At 49.8% G+C, this 23,675-nt stretch overlaps 1 protein-coding gene across 1 annotated transcript in view; it reads right to left on the reverse strand.

Annotated features, from left to right (window-relative positions):
• Positions 1-23,675, reverse strand: part of fhad1 (forkhead-associated (FHA) phosphopeptide binding domain 1) — a 108,244-nt gene that overhangs the window by 73,841 nt on the left and 10,728 nt on the right. Inside the window, exons 7-19 of the mRNA XM_080214937.1 lie at positions 22,505-22,628; positions 21,443-21,573; positions 18,758-18,835; positions 16,719-16,823; positions 14,221-14,328; positions 11,643-11,729; positions 7,573-7,716; positions 5,509-5,701; positions 4,802-4,872; positions 3,987-4,124; positions 2,165-2,272; positions 1,515-1,604; positions 79-316 (exon numbers count right to left, since the gene is read on the reverse strand). Of these exons, the coding sequence (XP_080071063.1) occupies positions 79-316; positions 1,515-1,604; positions 2,165-2,272; positions 3,987-4,124; positions 4,802-4,872; positions 5,509-5,701; positions 7,573-7,716; positions 11,643-11,729; positions 14,221-14,328; positions 16,719-16,823; positions 18,758-18,835; positions 21,443-21,573; positions 22,505-22,628 (1,615 nt within the window). The remainder of the gene's footprint in view (positions 1-78; positions 317-1,514; positions 1,605-2,164; positions 2,273-3,986; positions 4,125-4,801; positions 4,873-5,508; positions 5,702-7,572; positions 7,717-11,642; positions 11,730-14,220; positions 14,329-16,718; positions 16,824-18,757; positions 18,836-21,442; positions 21,574-22,504; positions 22,629-23,675) is intronic.

Consider the following 23,675-nt stretch of genomic DNA (forward strand, 5'->3'; position numbering starts at 1 on the left):
GTGTAAATACCCCTCCCCCGACAGTCCTGTGTAAATACCCCTCCCCAGACAGTCCTGTGTGAGATACAGTACAATTACCCCTCAGTTTGTGGGACAGGACGCCTCTGTCCTCCTCGGCCTTCTGCTGTTGCTTGGTAACGGTGAGCAGCCTCTCCTCCAGCGCCACGATGGTCCGTGAGTGCTGCCGGATCTGTTCCTTGAACTCGGCCAGCTCGTCCTGGTGACCGCGCCGCTCGCGGTCAATCTGCTGGCCGAGGTCCGCAGCCTCGGCTTCCTGCCGTTTCTGCTGGGCTGCCAGCTCCTCCTGCAGGTCACCCTGGGAAACAGCAAGGAGACAGAGATATTCCAGACGGCTGGAGGAAGGGTAGAGAGAGGCCCACCCGTCTGTAGTACCAGAGAATCGTCAGTTCACTGGAGACCTTCCAGGACAGTCTCTCCCCCCCCACCGGCTTCAAGAACTGCAGCCCTGTCAGAATCACAGAATCCCTACAGTGTAGGAGGAGGCCATTTGGCCCATCGAATCCACACCGACCACAATCCCACCCTATTCCCGTAACCCCACACATTTACCCTGCTAATCCCCCGACACTAGGGTCAATTCATCATGGCCAATCCACCTAACCCGGAACATCTTTGGAGGGAACCGGAACACCCGGAGGAAACCCACACAGACACGGGGAGAATGTGCAGACTCCAAACAGACAGTGACCCAAGCCGGGAATCGAACCCGGGTCCCTGGTGCTGTGAGGCAGCAGTGCTAACCCACTGTGCCGCCCTGCTGAGTGGAACTATCCCTCTGTTTCAGTGAGTCCAGCACTCAGTAAGCTGAAGATTGGGAAGCATGTTTCCTCTTTCTCTACCATTCCTCAGAGAGCAAAGACGAGTCTCACCCCCCCCACCCTGTCATGGATTGGGAATGCCAAACTGCAGTGTTCAATGGTTTGATTGTTCTGTGTTCGATTATGAGAGTCTGGTTACTATTGATGCTCACAGTGCTTGATTGGTTAGGCCTGGGTGTGGACTCAGAATAAAAAGCGAATGATAAGAAGAGCTGTAGCACGGGACAGACATTTAAAACACTGTAAATAAAACCAGTTACACACATCAATACTACTGTCATCCCAGCGTAGCCCCAAGATAGAAAATATACAAAATAAACAACCCAGCACTTCAAAAAGGAGAATGTGGTGAATGAAGGGAAATCTCCGTCACAAAAATAAATGCCGATGAGGACAATGATTTGGTTCCAGAAAAACTGGACCCTCCTCCCAATTCCAGCATCAAACCATTTCTTAAATCATTCCAGGATTTCGCCCTCTACTCCAAGGCCCAAGGACACAGGGATTGCTTTCTGTTGGAAGACACATTTCCCCAATCAAATTCTGAGCCTTCCTTCTGGTAGTTTGAACCTGTGGCCCCCATGTCTATCTTACTGGTGTGGTTAGCTTCAGAGTGTCTTCCTGATTTAACCTGTTATTTATTACTCAGTGACAGCACCATGGACAATAACATACCTCAACTTTCCTCACTTCATCCAGTGCTTGTGACATCTTGCCCAGCTGCAGTTTCAGAGTCTCCACCTCCTGACATTTCACCTTTGCACTCTGTGATCAAAGATAGAGTGGACAGGTCGCATCACCGAGGGTAACCATAGAATTCATACAATCTCTACAGTACAGAAAGAGGCCATTCGGCCCATCGAGTCTGCACCGACCACAATCCCACCCAGGCCCCATCCCCGTAACGCCCTGTATTTGCCCTGCTAATCCCCCGACACTAAGGGACAATTCATCATGGCCAATCAACCTAACCCACGCATCTTTGAACTGAGAGAGGAAACCGGAGCACCCGAAGGAAACCCACGCAAACATGGGGAGAATGGTTGTGGGGAGTCTGCACAGTCACCCGAGGCCGGAATCGAACCTGAGTCCCTGGCATCATGAGGCAGCAGTGCTAACCACTGTGCCACCTCATAATCACAGGCTCTCTGGAGTTTGGTGGTTTTGGGCATGGGAGGGCGAGACCCCACAGGCTCCTCTCCGAAGGACTCCAAGATTTAGGGTACAACCCCATACGCTGTTGCCAGGCTGTAACCTCGGCTCCCATTGCACTGGTGCTGGCCAGGTTCCCATGCAGTTCACCCCCACGCGTTGCTGTCACTCACCTCACTCAGCTCCGTGAGACGGAGCTCGGATTCCTCACGCCTCCTCTTCTCCTCCTCCACCATTTTCATTCCCCTCTCTTTCTCCGTGGCGACCGCCTCAGCCAGCTGCTGTGGGGACACAGTACCGCACGTTAACCTCCCACACTTGTTACCCCTGCGCACTTTCCCAACACCTCTCACACCAACAGCTTCCGCCCGAGGCTCGATTCAGGCCTGAACTTTGGATTTGCCATCCCGGCCTACAGGGATCCCTGGGCCGTGAGCCTGGCCTGGGCACAACCCCCAGTGCCCCCCCACTCCCAGCCGCTGTTCACTCAGAGCTGCGGCGGGTGTGATTCCCATTGAACGATCTGGTGTCCGTTTAATTTTAATTTAGGTTTAATATCGCCACATAAACACAGTGGCTACAGGAGTAGGTCAGAGATTGGAAAGCCTGTGGCGAGTAACTCACCTCCTGACTCCCCAAACCCTGTCCACCGTCCCTAAGGCACAAGCCAGGAGTGTGATGGAATATTCCCCACTTGCCTGGATGGGAGCAGCTCCAATAACACTCAAGGAACTTGACACCATCCAGGACAATGCAGCCCCACTTGATTGGCACCACATCTACAAACATTCATCCCTCCACCACTGCCACTCAGCAGGAGCAGTGTGTACTATCTACAAGATGCACTGCAGCAACTCACCAAAGATCCTTAGACAGCACCTTCCAATCCCACGACCACTTCCATCTTGAAGGACAAGGGCAGCAGATACCTGGGTACACCACTACCTGCAAGTTCCCCTCTAAGCCACTCACCATCCTGATTTGAAAATAAATCGCTGTTCCGTCGCTGTCACTGGGTCAAAATCCTGGAACTCTCTCCCTAACAGCACCCCCACAACAAATCGACTGCAACGGTTCAAGAACCTGACTGACATGGAGCTAAGACTTCACTATATTTCTATATAATGTATATTTCAAAATGGCTACATGCAGAAAATTTAACAACTGGATAATAACCTCGGAAAGTTAGCATTCTGTCTGCCTGTAAACCCGAACAAATGGAACGTTTTGGCAATATCAGAGAAGCTGAAGCTTTGTTATCTCTGAAGCGACACTAACACAGAGCAAGTTCAAGGGAAATTCTACATCCACCCAGTGACACTTTGGAATTCTCATACCATCACCTACAAGACTGATCCATCCCTATGTGCCTTTCCTCATTGTGGCAGTTACCTCGATTGGTAAAGTCAATTATCCAGCATCAGTCTTCAACCTACCGCCCTTTATGAATGAGTGTACAACAGAAATTGGACTACCCCAAAACTGGGGGGGGCTGCTGGCTGGCTGGGAAATAAACCGCTGCATATAAAGGGGGAAATCAAAGCATCTTTCTGCAACTTATGGATGGGGATGAGATGAGAAAGCAGGACTGCTTAAACTAGATCCCCTCCTGTCCCTAACAGCCATCCTCCGAAGCATAGTTACGGACAGGCAATGAATGCTAGACTAGCCAGCCAAATCTAAAATCCCAAATTAAAACCAAAACAATGTAAAAACAGGACTGAACAGGAACCATCAGAATCTAATCTTGGAAGTATGTGGACCCACTCCAGTGAGAAGTCTCACAACACCAGGTTAAAGTCCAACCAGTTTATTTGATAGTGAACTCACAAGCTTTCGGAAACAAGCTTGTGGGTTTACTATCAGATAAACTGGTTGGATTTTAACCTGGTGTTGAGAGACTTCTTACTGTGTTTACCCCAGTCCAACACCAGCATCTCCACATCATGACCCACTCCAGGACAGTGAATTCAAGTCAGGCTGGGGACTGCTTACCCGCTCGTGCTGTTCCTGAATCTCCGCCTGTGACCGTCTCATCTCCTCTGCCATCTGTCGCTCACACTCCGCCTTTAGCTGCTTCAGCTGCTCCTGTCTCTCGCTATCCCGGGAGCTCTGCACTCCATCCATCTGTTCCTGGGGGGGATACATTAACCTGTTAGGTTGCAAAGGGGGTTAGAATCGGGGCTGCAGGTTGCCAAACCCTGGGCTGTGCTAGAGATTCCAGGGTGTTAACAATGATTCTCCAGGATACAACTGCAAACAGCCCTGGAGAAAAATATTCCCAGGGGAATGTTGAGAAAGAAACGCCTGTTTCATCAGAAACATTCTCTATAAAGATTGGGGGGGGTCGAGGCACGGGCTTTTTGACTGGGTGGGGCAGCAGGAGGTCATGTGACTGAAACCCCAGGAATATGTCTGAGCTGAGGTGTGACGTCCAGTCAAGGCCGAACTTTACCTCATGTTCCTGAGGAGACAGGACCTGGGAAGGTCACTGGTCCGTGTCCCTGAGCGATATCCCAAAGCAATTGTGTGGGTGTGTGTATTGAGTTGGGGCATGTGTGTATTGGTGTGGGGTGTACATATTGGGTTGGGGGGTGTGTATTGGGTTGGGGGGGTGTGTATCGGTTTGGGGTGCGTGTATCGGTTTGGGACGCATGTGTCGGGTTGGGGTGTCTATATCGTTTTGGGGTGTGTATTGGTTTGGGGCATGTGTATCGTTTTGGGGTGTGTATAGGTTCCTGGTAGTGAATATGGGTGCGTTACCAGTTGCTGCCCAGGAGTTCACCAATTCTAGAATGTTCTCATTGTACCTGCAATGTCTTCATCTGTTCCTCTGCCGTGTGAAGCTTTCTCTGCAGCAGCTGAAAAACTCCAATGACTCCTGCACAGAAACAGAATGGGACCGGCTGACATTGCCTGCAAATGCTTTTCATCTTCCAGCATATCAGATCCCAGATTAGCCACAGGGCAGACGCTCCCTTTGGATCGTCCCAACAACATACCTCAGCCCTAGTCTCCGCGAAGAACATCCTCTCCCACTCTTTGCAATGACCATCTCCAACACAAGAGAATCTAACCATCTCCCCTCGACATTCAATGGCATTACCATGGCTGAATCCCCATGAAGACAATAAGTTCCCAATATTCTCAGTGGTTTTCAGAAAGGGTTGAATGGGAAGGGGGGGGTGTGTGTGTGCAACTCCGCTGGGGTTAGCACAGTTCATTTACTAATGTGTCCAAACAAGCTTTTAATCTAATAAATGAGCCCAATGAATTCCCACAAGCCTTGCTGAGTCCCGCAGGAGAATGTATTTCCTCCAGAGGTTCTGCCCTTCCAGAGGTTGTCCTGTGCTGAGGGAGCCGGTACCCAGGCGGAGAGTGGGGGGGGGGGGGGAAACGGGAGCCTGTGTTTCAATATAAAGCCCCAGAGTTGAAAAGCCAGTGTCAGACACCCTGTGATACCCAAAGGTACCCCCCTCTGCCCCACCCCACCCCTGAAGGTTCCAGTGTTAGTCACCTCCTTCACAGCTTGACGTATCTATCCCAGCATCCAACAGGCTCTGCTCCGACTGCTGTTGCCACGACAACGAGCTGCTCAAAATGCCAGTGATGACTTTCTGCACCCAAAGGAGGGTCTGATCGACGGAGAGCTCTCGTAACGTCGCCAGCTCTTCCTTCACGCGGTTCCCAAAGTCAGTCTGTAGTCGGGCCTGGTGATAAACACAGTTAACAGCCTGCGTTAGATACTGCAGTTCTCATCACCCTGTCAGCACAACTCCCATCTCCACGGCTCCTAGAAACAGCTCAGGTGGAAACATGAAGGGAATGTGTCCCGGACAGACAGTCCGACACTCCATGGGTTTCAGGCTGTTCAGCTGAAGGATGCTGCTGTGACATTACTGACCAGACAAACCATACAGGTGAGAACATACTGACCCTCCCTCACCGAGCTGCAGTCACTACTCCCTCACCAGCTCCAGCTCCAGATAATCTCCCACCCCAATCCTCCTGTTCCACCACCCCTACCACCGAGAAAGACAAGGACAGCAGGTACACAGAGACAGGACCACTTTCCAAATGTTCCCTCCAAATCACACAGCAACTATGTCACCGTTCCTTCCTTGTCGCTGGGTCACGGTGGCACAGTGGGTTAGCACTGCTGCCTCACAGCGCTAGGGACCCGGGTTCGATTCTCGGCTTGAGTTACTGTCTGTGTGGGGTCTGCACATTCTCCCCGTGTCTGCGTGGGTTTCCTCCGGGTGCTCCGGTTTCCTCCCTCAGTCTGAAATGTGTGCTGGTTAAGTGCATTGGCCGTACTAAATTGCTTCTTAGTGTCGGGGGATTAGTGGAGTAAATATGTGGGGTTTCAGGGATAGGGTGGGATTGTTGTTGGTGTAGACTCAATGGGCCGAATAGCCTCCTTCCGCACTGTAGGGATTCTACGATTCTGTGAACTGTACAGATCAGAAAAAGCAGGTTCAACTCTGGGCAGTGCTGATACAGCTGGGGGTAGCAGTGAAGGAGCTAAAGCTGGCTGAGTGATAAACCAGCCTGAGGGCTATTGGCAGGGTGGACATGGAGAGGATGTCTCCTCATGTGGGAGAAGATAGAATGTGGGGCCACGGTTTGGAAATATTTAAAATGGAGACGAGGCAATATTCTTTCTCTCGGAGGGTTGGGAGTCTCTGGAAGCAGAGAATTTGAATATTTCTAAGGCAGAGAGGGATAGATTCTTGATAAGCCCAGGGGGCGATAGGTGATGGGGTGGGCGGGATACAGATTTGAGTTTACCATCAGATCAGCCATGATCTTATTAAATAGCGGAGCAGGATTGAGGGGCCAGGCGGTCCATTCCTGCACCTTGTTCACGTGTCAGGGTCTTTCTCAGTCTCCAGGGGCAACAGAGAGAAACGGTTATCTTTAGTGGGGGAGCCCAGAACACGGGGATACCACTTTAATACTGGAACTAGGCTGTTCAGAGGAGATGTTTCTTTGTACGAAGCATTGTGGAAATCTCCCCGGTTAGGGAAGGAGTGGGGCAGGAGGAGCAGAGCGAAAATCTCACAACTGAGTTGGTGTTGGGGAAGAGTAATGAGAGCGGAATCACGGAGGGTGAGTCGAGATACAGCCGCAACCATACCCCTGGAGAGTCACTATTGTATCTGCTCCTATTGTATTCCTTGGAACGTAGGAGGGGTGATCTTACTGAGGTGTATAAAATGATGAGGGGCAGAGATAGCATGAACACACACTGCCTCTTTCCCAGGGAAGGGGAACTGAAAACCGGAGGGTGTAGGTTTAAGGTGAGAGGAGAAAGGTTTAAGAGGGACCTGAGGGGCAGCCTCGTCACACACAGGGTGGTGGGTATATGGAATGACAATGTGGTTGAGACACACACAACAGCAACATTTAAAAAGCATTTGAATAAGTTCACGGATGGGAAGATGATTAGAGGGGGATGGGCAAAACGTGAGCAATTAGGACTAGCTGGGAGGACACCATGGCCAGCATAGGCTGGTTGGGCCGAAGGGCCTGTTTCTGTGCTATGTTGCTCTGCGACTCTACTTTGAGCTGCTGTTACCTCAGTCTCTTCCAGCGCCCTCCTCAGCCTCTCCGTGTTGGTGAATCGTTCCTCCTCTTCCGAGACTTTCAAATCCAGCGCCTCCTGCAGTTTCTCCTTTAACTCTGCCCGCTCGTCGATAATAAGCTTCATCTGTTCAATCACCTGTCAATGTGTAACCCAGACAAGGAGATTCAGTGAGAGCTGTCACTGTCAAAGGCCAGACATAGTACAGGCTGGAGAGAGACATGGAAAGGTGTGTCCATACCTCGCTGGCCCACACTGTGGAGTTGCTTTAGTAACTGTGCTTCAGAAGCTTACAGACCAGACAGCCCAAGCTCTGAGACTTAGCCAAACTCAGCTGCGATAACAGGCCTCAGCACCCAGGAATCAAACAATCTCTCCAGTAACTCACTGCTGGAAATGTGTGTTTGGCAGAGAACGTGTGTCTGTGTGCGTACACGTGTGTGTGCGTATACGTGTGTGCGTACACATTTGTGTATGTGTGTGCATGTGTATGTGTGTGTGTACACGTGTGTGTATACATGTGTGTGTGTGTGTGTGCGCATGCGCAGTGAGTGGCACGATAGTACAGTGGTTAGCACTGCTGCCTCACAGCGCCAGGGCCCTGGGTTCAATTCCCGGGTTGGATCACTGTCTGTGTGGAGTTTGCATGTTCTCCCCATGTCTGCGTGGGCTCCTCCGGGTGCTCCAGTTTCCTCCCACAGTCTGAAAGACGTGCTGGTTGCATTGACCATGCTAAATTCTCCCTCAGTGTACCCGAACAGGCGCCGGAGTGTGGCAACTAGGGGATTTTCACAGTAACTTCATTGCAGTGTTAATGTAAGCCTACTTGTGACACTAATGAATAAACTTTAAAAGAAACAGGAAGGGGGGAAAACATAGCAAAGGAACAGAGAGATGGAAACAAGGGTTGCCAAGAGAACATGACACAGCAACGCTGTCACACCAGCCACCGGAACAGGCATCCGGGAAACTGGAACTATACATACACAAATCAATGAAGGCACTGGACAGGTCGAGAAAGAGCAGTTCGAAAAAGCTTAAGGGATCCATAGCCTTATGAGACAAGGCAGAAGGGCAAGGTAGTTATGATGAACCTGTATATAAAACATTGTTTTGGCCTCAGCTGGAGCATTGGGCCCAGTTCTGGGCACTTTAGGAAGGAACAGGAAAGATCCATGAGAATGTTTCCAGGGATGAGGAACTTCAGTTCCACCGATAGATCAGAGTAGCTGCGGTTATTCTCCTTGAAGGTGAGAAAGTCAAGAGAGGTGTTCAGAACCACAAGGAGTCTGGGTAGACAGAGAGAAACCCTCCCCATTGGTGGAAGGGTTAAGAACCAGAGGACGATGACTTAGGATGGTTGGCACAAGAAGCAACAGTGACACGAGGTTCTTTTTACTGCAGCGAGTGGTTAGGATCTGGAATGTACTGTCTGAGAGTGCGGTGGAGACAGATTCACACAGCGAGTGGTTAGGATCTGGAATGTACTGTCAGAGTGTGGTGGAGACAGATTCACACAGCGAGTGGTTAGGATCTGGAATGTACTGTCTGAGAGTGCGGTGGAGACAGATTCACACAGCGAGTGGTTATGATCTGGAGTGTACTGTCTGAGAGTGTGGTGGAGACAGATTCACACAGCGAGTGGTTAGGATCTGGAATGTACTGTCTGAGAGTGCGGTGGAGACAGATTCACACAGCGAGTGGTTAGGATCTGGAATGTACTGTCTGAGAGTGTGGTGGAGACAGATTCACACAGCGAGTGGTTAGGATCTGGAATGTACTGTCTGAGAGTGCGGTGGAGACAAATTCACACAGCGAGTGGTTAGGATCTGGAATGTACTGTCTGAGAGTGTGGTGGAGACAGATTCACACAACGAGTGGTTAGGATCTGGAATGCACTGTCTGAGAGTGTGGTGGAGTAGATTTAATTGTGGCTTTCAATGGGGGATTGGATCATTAGCTGAAGAGCAAACATTTGGAGGATTATGGGGAAAAGGCTGGGGAGTGACACTCAGAGAATTGCTCTTGCAGAGAGTCAGCATGGACAGAATGGGATGAATGGCCTCCTGTGCTGTAACCATTCTATGTTCAAAACTGTTTACATATTTTCTGCTTCTTAAATCAACAGGAGCTAAAGCACGGTAGCACAGTAGTTAGCGCTACTGCCTCACAGTGCCAGGGATCTGGGTTCAATTCCCAGCTTGGTCACTGTCTGGTGGAGTTGGCAATGTTTTCCCCGTGTCTGCATGGGTTTCTTCCTACAGTCCAAAGATGTGCAGGTTAGGTGGATTGGCTGTGCTAAGTTGCCCCTTAGTGTCAGGGGAATTAGCAGGGCAAATGCAAGGGGGTTATGGGGATAGGACCTGAGTGGGATTGTGGTTTGTGCAGACACAATGGGCCGAATGGCCTCCTTCTGCACTGTAGGGATTCTATGATTCTATAAATATATACCTAATTATTTTTCTCAAACATTTCAAAAGACTTCACATACGATGAGTTACTTTAAAGTGCAGTGACTTTTATTGTGCAGTCTCCTTGCAATCTCAGATATCCATGACACTTGGTATGTTCCCAGATTTACGGGTCTTTAAATTGTAGAATGTAAAAAGTACAATTTCCTTATCATTAACCAATTACTGGCAACATATATCAGCAGCTCAGTACAGTAAATGAAGTGTGCCTCACATTCCTTACACTGACTTAGTGAAGCAACCTGGGGATTATTCAGTTTGTGAGAAAGTTTTATTTATTTAATGTCACAAGTAGGCTTACATTAACACAGCAATGAAGTTACTGTGAAAATCCCCTAGTTGCCACACTCCAGCGCCTGTTAGTGTACATTGAGGGTGAGTTTAGTATGGCCAATGCACCTAACCCACACATCTTTTGGACTGTGCGTGGAAACCGGAGCACCCGGAGGAAACCCACGCAGACATGGGGAGAATGTGCAAACTCCGCACAGACAGTGACCCAAGCCGGGAATTGAACCCAGGTCCCTGGCACTGTGAGGCAGCAGTGCTAACCACTGTGCTACCCTGCTCCAGGTAGTATTTTTATTTCAATTTCTTTGCGAATTTTTCATTTTGCGCCTTCTTTAAAAATGTCCACATTCACCCCCTCTTCTCCTGAAGGTGCTGATTCTGGTTGGGACAACTCCTCACCCTAGTCACTGCATCACTGAGAGCACTGACAAGCTCGGAAACTCCGGAGAACATCACAGCAAAGCCCTGATAACATTCCGGATTTCCAAATAGGATTCATAGTGTACAACGGAATAGAATCCCTACAGTGCAAAAGGAGGCCATTGGACCCATCAAGCCTGCACCAACACCAATCCCACCCAGGCTCTATTCCCATAAACCCATCCATCTGCCCCTCTAGCCCCCTGACACTAAGGGGCAATTTAATGTGACTAATCCAACTAGTTCGTGCATCTTTGGAATGTGGGAGGAAAGTGCAGCATCCAGAGGGAGTTCTTTCACAGTAACTTCATTGCAGTGTTAATGTAAGCCTACCTGTGGCGCTAATAAATAGACTTTAAAATGCAGACACGGGGAGAACATGCAGACAGCACACAGACAGCAACCCGAGGCTGGAATTGACCTAAGGACCCTGGCGCTATGAGGTACCAATGCTAACCACTGTGCTGCCCATGGGCAAAGCTCAGAAAGGAAGGCTTTTATTGCCAGAACACCCTTCCTGATGTCAGGAGAATCCAAAGCATCCAAAGATTGAGGACAATCCAAAGATTGTGGACCAAGTTGAGGAGGAACTTCTTCACACAAAGGGTTGTGAATCTGTGGAATTCCCTACCCAGTGAAGCAGTTGAAGCTACCTCATTGAATGTTTCTAAGGCAAGGATAGATACATTTTTGAACAGTAAAGGAATTGAGGGTTATGGTAAGCGGGTGGGTAAGTGGAGCTGAGTCCACGAAACGATCAGCCATGATCTTATTGAATGGCAGAGCAGGCTCGAGGGGCCAGATGGCCTACTCCTGCTCCTATTTCTTATGATCTGGCCCTTTGTACAGCACTCAGCTGTTGCTAGAATAACAGGAACCCACCTGCTCATCTGAAAGGGCCTCCTTGGGACAATGTACTCCTGGGGCAGAGTACGTCGTCTGTGTTATCCGACTTCGGAACCGTTCGAGCTGTACAAGTGTAACAGGATGTTTTAGGATGAAGTTGGAAGACATTGATCATGACATCATCACAGCTGAATTTCCAAACAGATCTCTCTCTGACACGAGCACATTCTTCAATAAAACACAACCGAAAGCTCTCCTTCAAATCTTCTTATTTCCGGTGGTAGCTTTGAGTTAGAAGATCACAGACCAGACCACACTATCTGTGCTCACACTGCTGTGACCCACTGGGAGTGCTGCATTGTTGGAGGTGCCATCCTACAACTGAAGCATCAAACTGAGCTCCCTGTCTCCTGTAAAATGGTGTCTCACGTGCACATTAACGATACACAGCAATCATAGAACACTACAGTGCAGAAAGAGGCACTTCGGCCCATCGAGTCTGCACCAACCACACCCAGGCCCTATCCCTATAACCCCATGCATTTACCCTAATTAGCCCCCTTGACAAAAAGGGGCAATTTAGCATGGCCAATCCGCCTAACCCACACATCTTGGGAGGAAACCAGAGCACTTGAAGGAAACCCATGTAGACACGGGGAGAATGTACAAATTCCACACAGACAGTGACCCAAGCCTGGAACTGATGTCCAAAGATGTGTGGGTTGGGTTGATTGGCCATGCTAAGAAATTGCCCCTTAGTGTCCAGGGATGTGTAGGTTAGGGGGATTAGTGGGTGTAATATGAAGGGATATGGGGGTAGGGCCTGGGTGGGATTGTGTTCAGTGCAGACACGATGGGCCGAAGGGCCTCTTTCTGCACTGTAGGGTTCTAAGATATCTCTGAACCAGGGTCCCTGGTGTGGTGAGGCAGCAGTGCTAACCACTGTGCTCACCACGGGATACTGCTATGTAGACCCACTCCCTCGGCTAAAGGAATTACATGCAACATAGGATATATGGCACAGATACAGGCCTTTCGGCCCATCCAGTCTGTACTGGTGTTTACGCTCCACACGAACCTCCTCCCCTCATTCCTGATTTAAATCTCCCATCCTAACTCTCTATTCCCCTTCACCCTCGTTCACCAGTCTAGCTTCCCTGAAATGGGTCGACATGATTCACTTCACACTCGCTGTGGGGGGGGAGAGCGAGTCCCACACTCTCAGCATTGTTTGGGAGAAGAAGTTTCTCCTGAACTCCCCATTGGAATTCTGGGTGACCACCTCGTACAGGGGGCCTCTAGGTATTCTCTTCCCCACAAGAGGCTGCAAAACACTCAGCAATCTCAGGAGGCGTCATGTAAATGCAGACCTGCTTTCCCAATGGCGTGGCTGATTGGGTGATATCGGCCAGTCACACGCCAGGTTTGATCACATGACTTCATTCATAAAGGTAACAGGAAGTCGATGGAGACTGACCTGGGTTGATAACTGTCTGGTAGCCAAGGTCCCACTACACTCCCATGAGTCTTGCTGATGTATATTGGCCAATAAGGGAACAGATGGCCCTTTCTACGAGGGTGACACTGGTAGGAGCTCATGGAGACAACGCAACAACACCCTGGGGGTTAGTATCTCATTTGAAGTTGGCACCACCAACAATGCAACACTACCTCAGTACCGCGCGGCACATTTGACTATGTGCTCAAGCTCTAAGGCGTACAAAAAGTGATAACAGCACCTTGCATTTGTATAGCACCTGAAATGTGGTAAAGCACACCTCAAACCTCTTCACAGGAACATTCTCAAACCAAACTGGGTATCGTGTGGAACAAAAGGGCGCTGAAAGAAGCAGGTGATAAGGAGCATCTGAAAGGAAACAGAATCGAGCAGAGGAGAGTAGGGGAAACGATTCCAGGGTTAGGACTTGGAGGCCTGGTCACCAACGGTGCAGCAACGAAAATCAGGAATACTGAGAAAATCAGCTCAGAACCAGGGGAGTCCAGATATCTGGGAGGATGGTTGGGATGTTTCACTATGTCGAGAGTGCTATATAAATGCAAGCTGCTGTCTATAGGGCTGGGGTGGGTTACAGAAACCGGGCGCACTGAGGCCGTGAGAGGGTCTGAACACAAAGGGTGAGAATTTTAAGGTCAAGGAATTGCTGGAGCAGGAGCCCAGGCAGGTCAGGGGGCACAGGGGGCACAGCTAAGCCAGTGCAGGTTCAGCAGGCACGGGGGGCACAGGGGGTGCAGCAGGCACGGGGGCACAGGTTTCTGTGCTGGGTTAGGGTACAGGCAGAAGTTTGACTGTCAAAGTTTATGAAAGGCGTGAAGGTTGACCACACGAGCAGAAAATGACAGTGATTCAGTCAAGGGAGCTGATCATTCAACACATTTGGGACACAGTGCTTCTTCTGAGCCAGAACCACCAGCTGAGGTAAGTTGGCGCAATGGTGGCACGCAGCACCCCGTCAGCCATTGGCTAATTGTACAGCGTGACTCTCGAAGCCTCTCTCGCTCGGGCCTTTCCCAGTTGCTGGTCCAGTTCCGTGTAAGCTAGCTGTGAATCTGAGCTTGCAAGTCTCGGTCTAAACCCGGCAGTTTTCTCTCTAACCTTGGCTTGGGCCTGCTCCAGATCTACCCTCACCAGCCGCTCCCTTCGGCCCATCTCCTGGAGCAGCAGCCTGGTCCTCTCCAACTCATCCTGGAGCTGCTCTTGGGCCTGGAAACAAAACCAACAGCAACTGAGTAATAAGAACAGAGACGGCTGGATCAACTCAACAGGTCAGGGAGCATCTGTGGTGAAAGAAAAGGAGTTAATGTTTTGAGTGGAATTGTGGAACACAGAACAGCACGGGAACAGGCCCTTCGGCCCACAATGTTGTGCCGAACATGACACCAAATTAAACTAATCCCTTCCGCCTGCCCGTGGTTAAATAACCATAGAATCTACAGTACAAAAATAGGCCATTTGGCCCATCGAGCCTCCACCGACAACAATCCCACCCAGACCTATCCCCGTAACCCCATATATTTACCCTCCTAATACCCCTGACACGAAGGGTAATTTAGCATGGCCAATCAACCTAACCTGTGCATCTTTGGAGCGTAGGAGGAAACTGGAGAACCCGGAGGAAACCCACGCAGACACAGGAAGAACGCGCGCAAACACACGGACAGTGATCTGAGGCTGGAGTCGAACCTGGGTCCCTGTCGCTGTGAGACAGCAGTGCCAACCACTGTGCTGCCCTTTCCCTCTATTCCTTGCAAACTCATGTGCTAATCTAAAAGCCCTTTAATGCCCCTATTGTATCACCCTTGGCAGCGTGTTCAGACACCTGACCATGAACCGCAATGAGGTGGCTGCTTCCGGTCTTGTCAGTTAAGGAATGTTGGCCAGGACACTGGGAGGACTTGCTGTTCTTCTTCAAATGCTGTCACGGGCTCATTAATACCCATCTGGGCCACCAGAACAGGTAGCCAGGAACCTGGTGCAACCTCACACCCAGCAGACAGCACAGGCCGTACGATAAAGGAGCAGAATTAGGCCATTCAGCCCATCGAGTCTGCTCCCCTATTCAATTATAGGTGGTAAGTTTCCCAATCCCATTCTCCCACATTTCCCTGTAATCTTTGACCCCCTTACCAATCAAGATCCCATCTATCTCTGTCTTAAATACACTCAATGACCTGGCCGCCACAGTCTTTTGTGGCAACGAATTCCACACATTCACCACCCTCTGGCTGAAGAAATTCCTCTCCTCTCAATTCTAAAGGGTCGTCCCTTTACTCTGACGCTGTGCCCTCAGATCCTAGTCTCTCCGACTAATGGAAACCCCTTTCCCACTTCCACTCTATCCAGGCCTTTCAGTATTCTGTAAGTTTCAATGAGATTCGCCCCTCCTCCTTCTAAACTCCATTGAGTACACAGCCAGAATCCTCAGAAACTCCTCATAAATCAAGCCTTTCATTCCCGGGGATCATTCTGGAAGTGTCAGCCTGGACCGTGTGATCAAATCCTGGAACAGAGCTGGAAGCTGTCAACTAGATTTAGATGAGGACAATGGAATTTGCAAAGAGAACCTGTGGGAATAGGATGAGGGAATTGGAGTGGGGAGAAGGGTGGGCTTCAGAGGGAGGGGTAACATACCAGTTTCAATGGCAGCATTGGGATTTAGGGAGACTGAGCTTTAGAGACAGGTTTGAATGCCGTAGGGAGAGGATTAACAGGACGGTTGGGTTATTGGATGGAGAATATCTGTAAGTGGAAAGGCCTTCTACACATCTTCACCTCTTTCATTCTTCTGATGTACAGACTCATAGAGGCTGAGATTTTGGATACAATGACTGCACTGAGGGATAGCTGCCGTTAACTCTTCCCATTTATTATTAACTCATTATCTCAGCCTTCATCCGATTCCAATTGTATTTAATCTGTTTATTCCCCAGTGGAAAGCCAACGTTCTGATCATTAGAAACAACATGTACAGTTCCCACTCTACCGCCAGCTTATCTGTGACTTATTTCACCAGTTATTGTGAGGTATCTTGTGGGGAAGTGCACTGGGCCACATTCACACATTTCTTCAAGATCCAAGTTCCTCCAATCACTTTATATTCTCTGAAAATATTGCCCGAGGAAGTCCGACGTTCCACTGCTGGGCTGTGCTGAGTTGAGTGATTGAGGCCACGCCAACATCTACAAGTGCCTTCAGAGCAATGCAGAGGGAAGGAAATTGGTGAAGATGTCCGCTACAGACTGCTGTCCCATAGCTCTGGAAAGTACAGGTGTGTGTGTGTGCGTGTGCGTGCGTGCATGCATGCGTGTTTCTGCGTGTGTGTGTGTGTGTGTGTGTGTGTGTCTACGTTGTGATGTTAGTGTACCTTTAAGAGTTTGTTTTAATTCATGCTCACAGCCTTAGGTGATGCCATTGTTCCGAGGGGAGAGGATGGAATCTATCTCAAAGTCATTCACTGTTCTGGCTCACACTTGGAGAATGGCCATTTGGGTGTTAGGTTTTGGAGAGAAACCAATACCTCTGGACCCGGCTTCCAGCAAGAGGCAGCATCTTTAGGGGAAGATACGGAATAAACCCAAGTCAGTGCTGCTTACCCGCTTCTCCTCACAGACGCTGCTCTTCAGGACATGCTGCTGACTGCGGAGTTGCTTGACCTCTGACTCCAGCTCCTTCAGCCGTCCCTCCAGTTGTTTTGCCTTCTGACACAAACATAGACGTGATGTTAATTTTCCCTCCTCCACCAATATTCTCCCATCCTTAATTAATTCTGTAGAATATCAGAAAACAGAGGCTGAGTGAAGGCCGTGTATCTCTTCAAAGAACTAAGAACTGTACAGCACAGGAACAGGCCCTTCGGCCCTGCAAGTCTCTACCTCCCACGTTGCCCTATCTAGACCAACTGCCTGTCCATTTCTCTATTCCCTATCCGTCCATGTGTCTGTCCAGTAAGTCTTAAATGTTGCTAAAGTACCTGCCTCAACCACCTCACTTGGCAGTGCACTCCAGGCCCCCCAGTGTGTAAAAACTTCCCCCTCCCCCCCACAGATGTCCACCGAACCTTTGCCCCCTGTAATTGTCATTTCTGCCCTGGGAAAACGCTTCCAACTGTTCACCCCTCATAATTTTATACATTTCTATCAGGTCGCCCCTCAGCCCCCATCTTTCCAGTGAGAACAATCCCAGTTTATTTAATCTTTCCTCACAGCTAATAGCCTCTATACCAGGCAACATCCTGCTATCTTCTGCACTCCCTCCACGTCCTCCATGGTAGGGTGGTGACCAGAATTGGACACGGTGTTCCTGGTGTTTTATATAACTGTAATAATATAATTTGCCAACTCGATGCTCCATCCGATGAAAACAACATTGCCATTTGCTTTCTTCACCACCGGTGTTGCCATTTTTAAGGATCTGTGGACCTGAACTCCCAGATCTCTCTGTGTGTCTATGCTCCTGATGGTTCATACCATTTATTTTTTAAGCTCCCACCTGAATTGGATCTACCAAAATACATCACCTCATATTTGTCTGGATTAAATTCTATCTACCATTTCTTCACCCAATTTTCCAGCCTATCTACATCCTGCTGTATTCTCCGACCATCTTCATCACTATCCACAGCTCCAGCAACCTTAGTATCACCCGCAAACTTGCTAATCAGACCAGTTACGTTTTCTTCCAAGTTATTTATATATATATTACAGACAGCAGAGGTGCCAGCACTGATCCCCACCGAACACCACTAGTTACAGACCTCCATTCAGAAAAAGCACTCTTCCACTGCTACCCTCTGTCTTCTATGGCCAAGGTAAGAAGTCTCACAACACCAGGTTTAAGTCCAACAGGTTTATTTGGAATTATGTGCTTTTGGAGCACTGCTCCTTCATCAGGTGAGTGCCATGGTCATGATTTCTATGGCCAAGTCAGTTCTGAATCCATCTAGCGAGTTCACCCCTGATCCCATGTGATTTAACCTTATGCACCAGCCTGCCAGGAGGGACCTTGTCAAAGGCTTTACTAAAGTCCAGGTAGACAACATCCACAGCCCTTCCCTCGTCAATCATTTTTGTCACCTCCTCACGAAACTCAGTTAAATTAGTGAGACATGACAGCAGTGAGACCAGAAGATCCCAAGGCTCACGAACAGTGTGCCACCTCTCACCACTGAGAGAAATACTGAGGGGAGGCCAGAGAATCTCAGCCAGGATCAACTGTAGGCCATTCGGCCCACTGGGCCTGCTTTGCCATTCAAACAGTTCCTGACTGATCACCTACCCCACTATCTCCATCCATATGATGTCATTCATATCCAGAAATTTCAATGATTGAGATGTCATTCACGGGAGATTCACTAGTCGCTGAGTGAAGAAATTCCTCCTCATCTCCGTCTTAAAGGGACAGCCCCTTAATCTGAGATTCTTTCCCCTGAGGCTCTGGACCCACCTGTTAGGGGGGGAAGCATCTTCTCCACATCTACCCTGTCATGTCCTGTAAGGAGTTTTAATGAGATCACCTCTCAATCTATGAAACTCTAGAGAACACAGTCTCAGCTTCCTCAGCCTCTCCAGGAATGAGCAAATGAAGGTTAAAAAACTCCCATGAGTTGGTGGTACACGTTCCATGCTTCACTCACATGTCTGTGGGTCACCAGTTCCTTCTCTTTGACAATGAGCTCCTGCTGCTGATCCCGGGTTTCTCTCATTCTAGAAAACTGAACCAGGAAGGATTTGAATTAGATACTCAATGCAAAAGGATTTATTTAAAATTTATTTTATGGGACATAGGCATCATTGGCTAGACCAACATTTATTACCCATCCCCAATTGCCCTTGAGAAGGCAGTGGTGAGCTGCCTTCTCAAACTTGTACAATCCCTGAGTTGTAGGTATACCCATAGTGCTGTTAGGGAAGGAGTTCCAGGATTTTGACCCAGTGACAGTGAAGGAATGGCCGATATATTTCCAATTCAGGGTGGGCAAGCGGCTTGGATGGAAACCTCCGGGTGGTGGTGTTCCCAGGTATGTGCTGCCCTTGTTCTTCTGGATGGTAATGGTTGTGGGTTCGGAAGTGTCATGGTGACGTCCTGCAGTGCATCTTGTAGACGGTACACACGGCTGCCACTGTTTGTCAGTGGTGGAGAGAATGAATGGTTGTAGGAGGGGTCCCAATCAAGTGGGCTGCTTTATCCTGGATGGCGTTGAGTTTCTTGAGTGTTGTTGGAGCTGCACCCATCCAGGCAAGTATTCCATCACACTCCTGACTTGTGCTTTGTAGATGGTGGACAGACTTTGGGATTTGGGAGGTGAGTTACTAATCACAGCATTCCTCACCTCTGACCTGCTCTGGTAGCCACAGTGTTAATATAGCTCGTCCAGAAGATCCCAGTTCAGTTTCTGGTCAATAATAACCCCCAAGATGTTGATAGTGGGGGATTCAATGGTAATGGCAAGAGGCTCTTGTGGGAGATGGTCATTGATTGGTGCTTGTGTGGCGTAAATGGTACTTTTAATAATTCAGGGTCACATTCTCGAGGGAAAACAGATTCAAACATTCAGGCTTGTGCTGAGAATGCCAGTGATCTCCCAATGGCCAAACTCGTTTATCCAGTGACTCAGCCACAGAGGACAAGATGGATCACATTCAATGGTGGGTCTGAGCTGAATTCACTGATCACAGTGGGGGAAGCAACAGAGGAGCGAGAATTGGCCTCAGTGCCTCTGCTTTGAGGAGCGAGAATTGGCCTTGGCGCCTCTGCTTTGAGGAGCGAGAATTGGCCTCGGCGCCTCTGCTTTGATGAGCGAGAATCGGCCTCAGTGCCTCTGCTTTGATGAGCAAGAATCGGCCTCAGTGCCTCTGCTTTGAGGAGCGAGAGTTGGCCTCGGTGCCTCTGCTTTGAGGAGCGAGAATTGGCCTCAGTGCCTCTGGTTTGAGGAGCGAGAATTGGCCTCAGCGCCTCTGGTTTGAAGAGCGAGAATTGGCCTCAGTGCCTCTGGTTTGAGGAGCGAGAATTGGCCTCAGCGCCTCTGGTTTGAGGAGCGAGAATTGGCCTCAGCGCCTCTGGTTTGAAGAGCGAGAATTGGCCTCAGTGCCTCTGGTTTGAGGAGCGAGAATTGGCCTCAGCGCCTCTGGTTTGAGGAGCGAGAATTGGCCTCGGTGCCTCTGCTTTGATGAGCGAGAATCGGCCTCAGTGCCTCTGCTTTGATGAGCGAGAATCGGCCTCGGTGCCTCTGGTTTGATGAGCAAGAATCGGCCTCGGTGCCTCTGCTTTGAGGAGTGAGAGTTGGCCTCGGTGCCTCTGCTTTGATGAGCGAGAATCGGCCTCGGTGCCTCTGGTTTGATGAGCAAGAATCGGCCTCGGTGCCTCTGGTTTGCTTTACAGAAGATCATTAGGAATAGGAGGAGGAGTGTGGGCTCTCAAGCCTGCTCTGCCACTCAGTAAAGTTATGGCCATTCTTCTGCTTCAAGCGACTTCACCATTTAAATTCAGATCCCCTTTCCTTCCCTGGGCTGAAAGATGGCAGATGGAGTTTAATGCAGACAAATGTGAGGTGATGCAATTTGGAAGGTCTACTGCAGAGGGAAAGTATACAGTAAATGGTAGAGCCCTTAGAAACGTGAGCATACAGAGGGATCTAGGCATGCAGATCCATAATTCTCTCAAGGTGGCAACTCCAGTGGACAAGATGGTCAGGAAGGCGTAAAGCATGTTGGCCTTCATCGGTCGGGGCATTGGGTATAGGAATTGGAAAATCATGTTGCAGCTGTATAGGACTTTGGTTAGGCCACATTTGGACTATTGTGTCTGATTCTGATCACCACACTACTGGAAGGATGTTGATGCATTGGAAAGGGTGCAGAAGAGATTTACCAGGATGTTGCCTGGTCTGAAGGATGTGAACTATGAAGAAAAGTTGAACTAAGTTGGATTGTTTTCATTGGAGGATGAGGGGGACCTGATAGAGGTTTACAAGGTTATGACAGACTTGGATAGAATAGGTAGTCAGGGTCTTTTTCCCAGGGCAAAGGGTCAGTTACTGGGGGCATAGGTTGAAGGTGAGAAGAGGAAAGTTTAAGAGATGTAAGGGACAAGTTTTTCACACAGAGGGTGGTGAATGCCTGAAACGCGCTGCCAGAGGAGGTGGTGGAAGCAGATTCTATAACAATGTTCAAGAGGCTTCTGGATAGATACATGGATAGGCAGGGAATAGAGGGATATGTAGAGACAAGAAAATAATAGATTAGAGAGGCATCTGTGTCGGCACAGCCTTGGTGGGCCGAAGGGCCTGTTCTTTATCCATTATTTCTTCTCCAGGGCCTACCTTGGCTGACATGGCTGCCAACTGAACATCCTTGTCTCGGATTTCTTTCCTCAGTCTCTCTTCCTCAGCTTTTACCCGCAGTATTTGCTGGTCTTTGGCAGTGATCTCACGCTGTAAGCTGGCCACCAGCCCTGTCCAAGGATCAGCAGAACAAGGGTCAGGACAGAATTTTCTCCCCAGTGTGCCTGTGACTAATGCCTCTCTGTCCCAGGCCGAGTGAGGCCTCCTTGGCCTCCAGTGGAAACCATGGCAATGGGTTATTAAAAGGAGCTGCTCAGATCTTCCTCCCCTCAGTCAGTCCAAAGCTGTGGGTCCTCTTTAGGATGTTAATGTTGGGTTCAGATGGTATGGGTGGGGCCTGTCTGCAGCCTGGGAGGGAACCGGCAGTGAGCTCCCCGTCAGGGTCAGCCCCATGTGAAAGCTTAGCCCTTCCTCGCTGTGATCTCAACCTCCCCCTCCTCCCCTACCCCCACGCCCCCTCACCCAACAATCCCAATCACTGGAACCCCCCCCGCGGCCAATCCAGCTGCTGTCAGTGATTGGATGGGTTACAGGCCCCACATTTCCTGTGCTTGCTACCCAACCCACAGCTGGAGTGGACGGGAAGCAGCCCTGTGGCACTAAACTGCCCCCCTGGCACTGACCCACCGTCTCCCCTCCTCGGCACTGGCCCACCACCTACCCACACTCCAGTCCCGGCACTGACCATCTCCTCCAACACCCATCCACCCCTGCAATGACCCATCCCATTACTCCACCCCTGCAATGACCCACCACCTCAGCGCTGACTCCCCTCCCACCCCAGCATTGACCCACTCCCCATTCCCTTCCCTTCCCAGCACTGATCCACCCCAATACTCCTCTACCCTCTCCCCTCCCCGCCAGCACTGACCCACCCCAATAACTGCCCCAGGACTGGCCCACCCCTTTAACCCCCCACTTCCCCCTGCCACACCCCCCCAGCAGCTACCCACCCCACTAACCCCCGCTCCCCAGCACTGGGCTGGCGTATGTCCCTCTCTGTCCTGATCTGAGTGTTGGTGTACAGTATTGCCCTCTTACCTGTGATAATATTATTGTCCTTCTTCAGCTTTTCAATTTCACTTTTCAGTTTAGTGATCTCCAGATCTCTCTCGGTCAGCGAATGCCGCATCACCTCACTGGAGCCCTTCTGAAGCTTGGCAATCTTTAACCACAGAGGAAACGGGATTATTCAGCACGTTATAACAGCACCCAGCCTCACACGGCACGGTTTCAAATTCAGCTCACAACCAAATCATCAAGACCGAGCGGAGCTGGACTTACACACTGTGCCTGGGGACAGGCCCTGATCAACGCTGGAGGGAGGCAGTGGGGGTGCCCTGTGTGAGTGGGGCCTTTTCCTGTGAGACAGGCACCTGTATAGAGTCTGAGAGTGGGGTCAGCACCTCACAGTCTGATCCCCTGCTCCAGGTGTACTCAGTAAGAAGTCTGACAACACCAGGTTTATTTGACCAATTTATTGATAGTAAACTCACAAGCTTTCGGGGTTTGCCCCTTTGTCAGGTGAATGGAGAGTTCTGGCCTCAGACAGCGCGTATAACAGCACACACAGTTTACAGATTACTGATTAGAATGCGAGTCTTTACACCTAACCTGCTATTCAAGTCTTAAAGGTGCCTGGGGTTGTCAGACTCCTTACTGTGTTTACCCCAGTCCAACGCCGGCATCTCCACATCACGGCCAGTTATACCCTCCAGACCATATCACCAAATAAAATAAAGCTGGTTATTTTCCAAGGGCCGTTTGGGGGAACTTGTGTAGATTGCCTGCAGCATTTCAGATACAGCTTATAAAAAGCGCTCAGAAATAAGGCTATTCCTGGGCACGGCGATATGCGAGTTGTTTAAACGAGACCCACATTTTCCATGTTAGTGTGAAATTCAGAGTTGGGTTTCCTGGCTATAGCTCTCTCTCTCTCTCTCTCTCTGATTGTTCCTCCATCCCTCTTTCTCGCTCTCTCCTCCTCTGTGTCTCTCATTATGATTGCGGGCGGCACGGTGGTTAGCACGGCTGCCTCACAGCGCCGGGGACCTGGGTTCGATTCCCGGCTTGGGTCTGTGTGAAGATTGCACGTTCTCTGCGCGGGTTTCCTCCGGTTTTCCCCCACACTCCAAAGATGTGCAGGATTTTTTCAGTCTCGGGGCGAGCGCAGCTAGAAAATCTCCAGCGTATCCACGTTGTCATGGGCTGT

The sequence above is a fragment of the Carcharhinus amblyrhynchos genome, chromosome 30, assembly GCF_965287045.1.
Source record: "Carcharhinus amblyrhynchos chromosome 30, sCarAmb.v2.hapA, whole genome shotgun sequence".
Classification (NCBI taxonomy): Eukaryota; Metazoa; Chordata; class Chondrichthyes; order Carcharhiniformes; family Carcharhinidae; genus Carcharhinus; species Carcharhinus amblyrhynchos.